The sequence below is a fragment of the Falco naumanni genome, chromosome 9 (assembly GCF_017639655.2).
Source record: "Falco naumanni isolate bFalNau1 chromosome 9, bFalNau1.pat, whole genome shotgun sequence".
In the NCBI taxonomy this organism is placed as follows: domain Eukaryota; kingdom Metazoa; phylum Chordata; class Aves; order Falconiformes; family Falconidae; genus Falco; species Falco naumanni.
This window is the reverse complement of record NC_054062.1, coordinates 8605996-8616563: the sequence shown is the minus strand read 5'-3', so window position 1 is coordinate 8616563 and position 10568 is coordinate 8605996. Positions and strand designations below refer to the sequence as shown.

Here is a 10568-nt window from a genome sequence, read left to right as displayed (position 1 = left end):
GCTGCGCTCTCCCCTGCACCGCACCCTGCGTTTGGTCTTGGGAAAGCATTACATGACCCCAAACCCAACGGAGGCTTGATCCTGCACAGTCCTGCTGGGCAGAGCTCTTCTGAGCTCTCATCTTGGTGAGCCCCTGCCTCAGTTTCCTCATCCTGCTTGCCCAGCAGTTTGGACTCTTGTTGTGGGGTCCATCAAGCTGGGCGGCACAGGAGCTGGCACCCAGCCGACGCGCCTGCTGGCAGCATGGACCAGCCGAGGTGGCAGAGGGAGGTGGCCACGTGCTGGCCGGCCACAGGCCACCGGGACTGCGGGGCGTGCTCAGGGCCCAGCCACAGGGACATTGCAGGGTGGCTGTCACACTGCAGCATGGAGCAAGACCTGGTGTTTGCAGAGGGCAGCCAGCAAATGCAAGCACCCCCAGCACCATGTTTGCTCAGAGCAGAGGCAGTGCCCTGGCGAGCCATTAGCCTGGCTAATGCAGGCGATTGTCAGCAGCTGCTGTTGCGGGGGTGTGTGTGTGTGTGTGTAGGAAATAAAAATCATAGTAAGTAAAATAAAAAGAAAACCTGTGTCTGGTGCGTCCCCCCCGTCCTGGGGCAGGCTAGGGTCTGTGCAGGGCTTGGAGCCAGCTGTGCTGGTCATAGCTGGAGATTTATTCTCCCGTTAATGCCCCTGGGAATGCTGCCTCTAGTCTGGTTACAGCACCTGGCTGTGGCTGGGCACGGCAAACAAATGCCCCATTTATCCCCGAGGCACCAGACCTGGCACTGGTTCAAACCCCGGTTGGGGGGTTAGGCATGGAGCCCAGCAAAGCCAGCTGCCAGGGCACCCACCTGTAGTGCTGCTGGCTCCAACCACCCCTCGAGGATTAAATGCCACCAGCTGCCCTGGCAGAGCCAGCCCCTGGGGTGGCAGGGCTGACCCTGGAGGCAGGACCTTGCATGGAAGCAAATTTTTCATTTACCTGCTCTCGCAGCCGTCAGTCAGTCCCAAGCTCTCATGCTGCATCTCTGCAGCCCAGCCATACCATGGGCATCAGATGGTGACGCCTGACCCACTCAGTGCTGAGCCGATGCTTACCACCAGCAGAAGAGGCCCCAGGTACCAAAACCTGGTACCTGGTTATATACATGGTGCATATATAAATACACATACGGTTAATACACGGTGCATGTTGGAAAGCTTCCCTTAGACTGAACAGCATCAACGGGGAAAGGGTTTATCCCAGGTAGAGGCCATCACCTTGGCCAAAGCTAAATACCTGGCTGAGCAGCATCCTTCCAAAGCAGCATCCCAAAGTGAGTGCCCAGCTCATGTCCTGCTTCTCTGGGTAAAACACCTCTCCTCCTTGTTATAGCTCCCTTCAGCTGACCCTGTGGAAGTTGAGCTGAGAAGGAGAAAGCAGCGGGGATCCAACAGCAGAAAAAAATTAATACTCATAATTAAATGACACGGCAGCTCCCAGAGGCATCTCCGTGTCTCTGCTCTGGGGTGAAAACTCCAGCAATGCCTCAGGTATTTTATAAGTAAATGTGCAATTTCTTTTATTGCTCTGGAAAACGCTGCTGCATGCGGTGCCAAGTGGGATTCTGGAATATGATACCTGTGAGTGACTAAAAGCCATGGAAAACCATCCTCCTTCTCTCACTCCGCAGCGGTTCCGCTCAGGCACGGAGAGGAGCCCCAGGAAATCCGCCCGGCAGGAGCGTGGGACAACTGCATGAGAGGCAGCTGCTCCAGGAACAAGAAGTAACCCAGCAGGGAAGTGGTCAAAGAGCCCTATCTGGCACCGCAGGAAGGACCTACTCTGAATTTTGGAAGGGAACATTCACGGTTCACAGCAGGAATCGAAAAGGCAAGCCACCCCTCCGTCCCCAGCGCAGCTGAAGGGGGTTTAGTGACAAGAATCCCGACACAAGCCCGAGCCTCTGGCACAGTAAAAACCATGGCTGGAAAAAAAAAAAAACTATCAGCAAAATTACACTTTATTTTTTCATTGTGGAATTTACTTTGATGTATTGTAACTTAAAAAGGTCTGGAAAAACCACATGCAAAAGGGTTTCTAAGTAGCAGCTAAAGTTTCTATTCCAGCATTACAAGCTACTCCAAATGATTTCCAAATTCCCAGCTATAAACTATTCCATAAACAAACAGTTTTATCTTTAACCCCCCTCCACCCCACCCCAGTTAGTGCAGTGCAAAGGAAAAACCCAAGGAATTTACATATTATTTTCCAACGTATCCCATTGCAATTTTGAATGATCTGCGATGAACTAAAATATATATACAACTTTCTCACCATCATAAAAAAACATTTCCCTTTCTTATTCACAGATATATATTGTGGCAAATGGCTGAATAATTACTTACAAACAAAACAATCTTTTTAACAAGTTTCTTACAACAGTAAACACAAGAAGGAGAGCTCTCTGGAGGGCAGATTTGGCAGGGCTGGGAGGGAGCGCAGGCAGCTGGGGATCCTTTTGGGGCATAAAGGAGAGACGGTGCCACGGTCCCCGTGACGGAGGACATGCTCTTCCAGAGGGGATACCCTTGCTGCCATACAAAATCGGCCACTTTAAGGAGGGTCATGTAAGGCTTTAGGATCTGAGGCATAACACGAGCCATTGTGAGTTTGCCTCGGGTGCGTGCGTGCGTCCCATCCACCCTGAACACACCCTCAGCCCCAGCAGCTACTGGCGTGGGAGCAGGACCCCTTGCCCAGGAGGAGCAGGGCATGGCCAGCTCCCTGCTGCCTGCCCCCCGTGAGCGTACCCCGAGCCGGCAGTGGTTAGCACCAAACAGTACCTTAGGAAAGCCCCGAGCCCCTCTGTGTCCCCATCACCTCTCCAAGTGAAACCCCCCGTGGGCATCTGCCCCCGCCAGACCCCAGCGACACCCACCCCACTCCCCACACGGCACCGAAAGCGGCGGCAATCGCAGGGCTCCGGGAGGAATGGGCAGCAAAGTAGGATGGCTCTGGGCTTGTCACTGCGCAACATCTCAGTTCCAGGTTAACATCTTCCCGCTTTCCTGGAGAGCCCAAAACTCTTCCATTGATTATTCCGAGCAGGGCACTGTGGCTCCCTTTGCGGCAAGGCTTCAGAGCAGCCTTGGCACTCCTGTGCCAGGGACCGAGGGCATCAGCACCGCTCACCCACCCAACGCTGGCATCTCCCAGACCTGTGCCAGCGCGATGCTGAGAGCTGACACCGGGAACACGGTGTTCCAAGGCAGGACCAGGGGAACAACGTCCAGGCATGGAAGTACCAGTTCGAGATGTCACTTATCAGAGAGGCTGGAGGGCACCTCTTGGGGCTCAGATATCGGACAGAGGGATGTTCTTCCCTGTCACACACTCACACACATAATTTGTTCGCATCTGCGCTTTGGATGGAAACTCTAGAGCTGGAAAAGCAAAGCCAGTACCCGGCAGAAGACGACGGCTGTGATTTCCACCCAGCAGCTCTGCCTACCAACCACAGGGGCTGCACTTTGGAAGGACCAGACTCGGACAGACGGTGCTTGGGACACAGCGGCAATGCCAACACAGAGAGACCTTTACTTGACAGCAGCAGTAGAAACAGCCTGTGGGAGGAAGAGAGGGGGCAATGCTCACAGCCCCCAAAAGTGCACACAGCTGGGGAAGAAGAGATGCTTTCACAACTCAGTGGGAGAAACCGAGTTGATACCATAGCCCTTACTCCTGTGGGTTCGCCGCCCTGAGCTCAGCGAGGTGGGATGGTGTCACGGCTGCAAGAAAAATCAGCCTGGCTCGGAGAGGTCCTTCCCACAACAGGACCAAGCTGGGAGTGAGGGCAGGACAGAGCCACGGATGTATGCTCCTCGGTGTGTACCTGGTGCCTTGCTGGTCTCCAAACCCCTTGTGTGGCAAAGCAGTCCTGCAATGTGCCAAGCCCTCCAGCTCACCAGTGGGACCAGTCTGCTCTCCAGGCTGCCCCTCTGCCCACAGCAAGGCTGGTGGGACCGATGGTGGTTGTAGGGAAAACTGGCTTGGGATGCCAAAGCAGGTCTTTCCCCTCCTGTCTGACCTGGAGGTCCACTTCCAGCCACTGTCTGATGGTGAAAACGTGCTCCTGGTTTCACAGTTGGCATCCTTCAGAGACGAGCAACAGCTCTTTCCTCTTCCCGGGTCAGGTGCCCCCGCTCTGTCCCCTCACCCCGGCTGCAGCATGATGCTGCTGCACAGCTGCCAGGGAGACTGCTGAAATCCTGACCTGGGGGGCCCACTCGGGCGGCGTGGCAGGGGGGCCGCGTCATCTCCTCGGGGCTGAGTCACTCCCTCCCCTTAGAAACTCCCAAATTCTCACCTTGGCGCACCCAGGCACCAGCCCAGGTGCCAACCTTCAGCCACCCTCCCACCACCATCACCACGGTGGCTTTTAAAACACCTTTACTAAAAGGGCTTTGGACCCCATCCTCGGGTGGGCACCGCACAGAGTCTCTCAGCTCTGTCCATGCAGGGAAGAGCGGCTTTCCCGGGACTTTTCTGCAGCTGCTACACGAACGTCATCCCACAGACCATCAATCTTCTATACATGTAAGAGAAGCGAGGCCGGCGGCGGCCCCGATGCGCGCACACACACACTGTACAGAGGAACGGGTTGCTAAAGAGTCTGCGAGAGCAGTCCCGGGAGGCACCCGGCCGCGTCCCACCGGGAGCCGCGGGCACTGGGACAAGTGTGCACGGTCTGCAGCAGCTCGCTCTGGGCTCTTGACAACTTTCCATCACACATCCCCGCAGTCATTGCACCCCCTCCTCTTCCACATACGTTGAGGGAAACCAGCCAACCTGTTGGAGAAGCGGAGAGTGAGATGGAGACTAGGGAGCTCAAGGGATGTGCTGTCCCATCACCCGGATTATCTCCCTGCCACCAGGGGCTGTTCCCTCTGAGCCATCTGGATGGTGCTGGATGCGCCCACATCCCGGTGCACAACGGTGATGGCGGTGCAGTCATTACCCTAATTTGCAATGGAGCTACCTACACATTGCCTCGGATACATGAGTTATCTGTAATATATAAGGGATCAGGGCATGAAGAATCTGTCCCCAGTGATATAAATTCTGTGGGACACCAGGTCAAGCCACCAGCCTGCTGCTTTTCCCCCAGGACGCTGAGCCTTTCATCTGCAGAGCCACTTGTGCATAAATCCCCCAGGTTTAAGGAAGAGCAGACCAGGCCATCCCCCCCGCTGGCGTGCCCATCTGCCCACCGCACGCTCCCACCTGCCTGCACGCACTGGGCACGGCATGTCACTGTCACACAGCACCAACTGGCAGCACAGCGGTGGCTCTCACGAGATGGCAGCCTACCCACCAGCCAGAAAAAGAGGGAGTGGGATGTGTACCCCTGCCCTTTGCTGTCCTGGCAACATGCTGTGTTCCAGCTGGGCAGCTTGGGAGCGGGGAGGACCATGTGCTGCAGAAACGGGGCAGGACATTATCGATACACTCACTCTTCCGTTGGTTTCCCCTTTCCACCATCCCTGGTCCCCGCCAATCCTGCTGTAGATCTTCACCACATCACCCTCTCGCAGGGAGAGCTCCCGCATGTCCCGCGCTGCGAAGTTGTATCGTGCCACCGCCGTCCCTATGACCCGTGGGGTGAACACTGCGAGGGGACAAAGCAGAGGGTGTTGGGAGCTGCCCCACCACACGGGACTGGCCGAAGCCTGGGGAAAGCTTGGTGAGGTTCAACCTGGGTTTTCCACTGCGGTGCTGGCTCCCATTGCATCCAAATTGCTCAGCCCCACACAGACTGGGCCGGTCAGGGTTAAACTGGATTCCTGCTGGGCTTTAAAGAGCTCTGTGGGCTTGGGAAGACCCTCTCTGCTGACCAGGAGAGCCCAAGAGGGGCTTGGTGGGGATGGCTGGGGTGAAGGGCACTTTTGTGAGAAGGTGGCAAAGTAAAAGATTTCACAGGAATACACAATCATTAACAACAAAATCATGGGAAAATCCTGTTCTGCTATCAATGTCAGATCTGGCTGCTGCACCTCAGCAAAAGATTTCACAAATCAACTTGTATTTAAACTACTTCAAAAACCGAGTCACTGGGATTGGATCCTCCTAGAGATGCTGAGCAAAACCTGCGTGTTTTGCCATAAAGAGGAACAAGCTGTTAACCCGGTACCCTCCCGGCTCCTGCCCCTGCTAGGGAGCAGCCAGGGCCCTTGGAAACTTGGTCCCATTACAGACCAGAAGGTGCAGAAGCACCCTGAAAACCCTAACGCTGACCAACAGCTTATGAGAAGCCCTGTGAGCCAGCCTGGGACCTGACCGCCGGTGGCACCGGCACTGCCCAGCCCCATGGATCTCCATCACTTCAGGCAGGGGATGCTCGGGGAGGCACAAGGAGGAGCAGCAGTGAGGGAGGAAGGGCAGGGGCAGTGCTCGGCTTCCCTGCCCCAGTGACTGGGTAGCGGGGAGGAGGGCTGCACAGCAATGGTGGGAGGGATGGGATGGACACAGGAGGAGAAAAACACACCTCCTCTGAAGTCTGCAGAAAAACGCCACCCTGCAGGGACACTGTGTTTTGCTGAAGCTATTCTTTTTGTCCCAGGACTTTCAAGGATTCATTTCAATTTTAAAAGTTTGCAAACCAAGGTTGAACTAAGTTTGAGGAAAAGCTTTGCCCAGGTTTTCAGCTCTCAAAATGGAAGGAGATGAGGATGGCGATGGAGACGGTCCAGACACACAACGTGCAATCACTGAAGGGCTCGTCTGTCCTCGCCAGGCTGGAGAACGGAGCGAGAATCACGGCAGCTTTGAACTCTTTCATCAGGAGCTTGTTCAGAGCCCACTGCTACACAAATCGCTTTCTGCAATACTTTCTATGCAGTTAAAGCATCCCAAATTCCCAGAATTATGTTCTAATACCTTGAATAGTTAAGTGCTCCTCCCAAACACGGCACTAAGGAAAGCACGTGGGGTTTTGCTGATGATTTTCCCTGTCCAGCCTAACGAAAATACTGAAAGGTAAAAGCTTAAACAGGAAGAAATGAACTGGCACGGGTTTGCCCTGATCCCTGCCGAACAGGGAGGAAGACACCAGCCTGTAACGCATTTGATCAATGGAGTTCAAAGGCCAGAGCACTGCTGCACTCTCTGCAGGGAGCCTGAGCCCCAAAACACATTTGGCACCGTAGGATCCCCCCCGCCTCCTCAGCAAGGGTCTCCTGGGCAGCCTCAGATACCAGAGCTCAAAAACTGCCGGACATTGAGATGTTCTCCTTGTACAGCAAGGAGAAACGGTCTGGAAGACGGTGTGATGCCAATGCTCGTTTGGTGAAACACACGGGATTAGCAGGTCAAGCTTGAAGTACATCATGAGATCCCAATGCGCTAGATTCACTTTTTCATTAATTTTAGCCCCCTTGCTCAAATAGCGACAACTCCATCTTCTCCCTGCCTTGATTTTGGCGAGAGGGGGGAGTGTGTTTGGCTTCCAGCCAAGCCATGGTTCATTATTTCCAGGCTGTGCCCCAGGGCAGCACCAGGGACCCCCTGAACCGCCTGTGAGTGATGGAGGGACAGTGGGGACCCCACAGGTCCCGCCACTGATGGCTTTCAAGCTGGGGATGCTGCAGCCTGGGGAAGGTGGCAGGTCTCTCCACTGGGGAGAGGCACTGGTACCTGACCAGAAGGGACTGGAGGAGCTCTGAGAAGAAAAGTTGAGGCCCTGAGGACTGAGAAAAGAAAAGTTGTAGGAAGCGCAGGAGGCTGCAAAGAGGTTAGAGAGAAACAGAAAGAGGCAGAACACGCATTAAAAAGGAAATAAAAAAAAATATTATAATGCACAATGCTTTAAAAGGTGACGGAGAAACGTGGGGCAAAGCATGCAGAAGGGCTTGCACAGGGGCTTGGAGCTGGTGGCAGGTCCAACCACAGCCCCACAGCCAGTGTAGGGGCTCACAAGTCATCCTAGAGTTGTATTTCATGATAAGGGATACTTAATCAACTTTTAAAAACTATCTTCCTTTGGTACTCTTTTTTAAATACACCATGGAAAAAGGTTTTTTTTTAAATGCATTTTCCCCCACAAAGCTATTTCTGCACTCAGGCTTTTAGACAAAATGGAACGTTTTGCACTAATGCACCTTTTGCTTTCCATTTGTTTTGATATTTTATTTATTTATTTTTTATTTTAGGCACAGACTTACCGTTCCTCCCATCACCTCCATTAAAGGAGTCCCACTGGGATTCAAACCATCACAAGTCACACTGGAACTGCATCCATTAACACACATGCACAAAAACTCACACGGCCAGGGAAGACACGAGACATCCCGCTAACAGAGCATCACACCTCTACTCACTACCCGCAGGAGGATGGGCTGCCCCTGCAGCCACAGCTCCTGTCCTGGCAGGACCAGGGGGTGGCAAACCACCCCTGAGCACAGGGTGCAAAACCACAGGAGGGAAAACCAGCCTCCCCCAGCAAAAAGCTCTCTCTGGGAGGCTGCATCCGCTCCATGGAACTGCACAAGCTGAGAGGAGCAGTGCCAGCCAGCCCCAGCTTGGCCGAACCCCTCTGTTCCCCACCATCTCCTGTAAGACCCATCCTCAAAATGCCACCAGCCAAGCAGGAGACTTCTCAAGCCCTACAGCAAAGCCATAAATCCCTTGGTCCAGATGGTGCTCCGACACCTTGCTGAAAGGGTGAGATTTTCCATCACAAGTTTCAGGACACCCGCTCGCTGGGTTTTACCTGGAGAGCGGGTGAAGGTCCTGGAGGTAGAGCGCTCCCGAGACTTATAGGGGTATTTCAGCGTTGTGTCCAGCTGCTTGAAGCTCTCCTTCAGCGAGTGGCTCTGGTAGTACTCGACCAGCTCCTGGCAAGGATGGACAGGCACCCAGCTGTCTCCACCGTCCTCTGCATGACTTGCAGGGACAGCGTGCACGCTCTACAAAAACCTACCAGCAGGCTTTCAAACTTCTTGGCTTCTGTGATGTGAATCCAGTTGTCCTTCTCCACCACCTTGATGTGCTTCACCTCCTCGTTGAACCTGTGAACGGCAGCAAAGGCACTCAAGGAAACACAGCCACGGGCTCCAGCCCCGTCTCGTCCTCCATGAGCAAGTAATACTCAATTACTACATGAAGTATTACTCACTTAATACTGATGGCAAAGCGCTCGGCCTCAGCCGGCCGCTCCCGGATCAGGTAGGTGCCGCTGACGTGAGACTTGAGCAGGTTGTCTGTCTGCTGCCGCTCCATGTTCCCTGCGAACCTGAGCCCAGAGGCTAATTAATTAATTAACTAAAAGTGCAAGCGCATCTTTAGAATAGGCGTACTTCAGACAAAAAGATACATCTTTTTTTAAAGGCATGAAGGTTGAGAAGGCAAATCGAGAAACAGGGCTCATCCAAAACTTCATGAGCACAAAGGAATGTGTCCCAAGATACGCAAGAAGCTGCTGAGCTGCTGCACAGGGAGGGTGGGCGATGCAGAGTGCAACCTCTTCCCTTTGAAGGGTCTTGCACCTAGAAAATACCACTAACTGGGAATCGGTCCCCAGGTAAACAAGGCTTCAGCAAGAGCTAGGGAGTGGGATAATTTAGACTCACGGATTTGCAAACCTGGCTGGAGCTGGAGGGAAGGAGCCGGAGGCAAGCTAAGTGCAGCCTCTCCCACCAAGGCAGGAGTTGCTTCCTTCCACCCAAAAAAGTTTTCTGGGAACAAAACCCACAGAAAATGGGAAGAGAAACCAGCACCTCTCCTTTTGCCTCTGACCCTCTCCACAAGTGAAGAAACCCCCACCGATGCTGCGAGGGTTGCACCAGGTTTCAACACCCAAATGCCCCATGGCCACATGGGATACATAGGTGGGACACAAAGCATTGCTCACCTGCATTCACAATTCATTATTACAGTGGATTCCCGATCATTTAACAATTAAAAGGTAAGGGCGATGTATCTTTACAGCCAGAGGCAGGTCGTGCCCAGCAGGGCGACTCACCACGGGTACGCCGTGTAGTCTATCTCCCGCGAGGGCGGCCGGCTGTTGGGAGGCTGCAAAGAGAGCATTGCTTATTGCTGAGGAGCCGGCATCTCATCGGGCTGGAGATCACATGCGAGATGCTCCTCCAGCGGGAGGGTTTTCATCTGCCAAGCTGTTTCTGAATTATTGGCTTGGGCGAGGGAGGGCAGTGTTGCAGCTGAGCATTGCTGCCTCAGCCTCCCAGCTGTGATAAGCATGCTGCATTTTTTTTGTCATTTACCTGAACATTTTTTAATCGGGAAGTGGCTGACAGCATTACAAAACACAGTAACAAAATAAAAGTGTATTTTTCCCATACTGTGCCCGATCCTCAAGTACTCTGCTCCTGAGTCAGCCCCACCGAAGAGGAACAGAGCCCCGACCTGGTCACACCAACCCCAGCCTTGGGAACAGGGCTGACACCAGCCTGACCAGACACTGGCAACCATGGGATGATGGATCCACTTCCCTGCTAAGCCAGCCACAGTAAAAGGCCTCATTCAAGGGCCAGGACGTACTGGAGGGACCAAGATCTCAAGCAGAAGGCTGAGAAGCACGACAGGC

At 53.9% G+C, this 10568-nt stretch overlaps 1 protein-coding gene across 5 annotated transcripts in view; it reads right to left on the bottom strand.

Annotated features, from left to right (window-relative positions):
* Nucleotides 1-1969: 1969 nt before the first annotated feature.
* VAV2 (vav guanine nucleotide exchange factor 2) overlaps nt 1970-10568 on the bottom strand; it is a 148969-nt gene continuing 140370 nt past the window's right edge. For 4 of the 5 annotated variants that reach the window (XM_040606753.1, XM_040606754.1, XM_040606755.1 and 1 more), the window contains 6 exons: nt 9984-10036; nt 9138-9254; nt 8943-9030; nt 8733-8856; nt 5479-5633; nt 1970-4813 (listed from right to left, as the gene is read on the bottom strand). In XM_040606753.1, the coding sequence (XP_040462687.1) occupies nt 4766-4813; nt 5479-5633; nt 8733-8856; nt 8943-9030; nt 9138-9254; nt 9984-10036 (585 nt within the window). In that variant the 3' untranslated portion in view covers nt 1970-4765. Of the gene's footprint in view, nt 4814-5478; nt 5634-7657; nt 7745-8732; nt 8857-8942; nt 9031-9137; nt 9255-9983; nt 10037-10568 lie in introns of all 5 variants that reach the window. The other variant, XM_040606757.1, reaches the window with a different exon arrangement.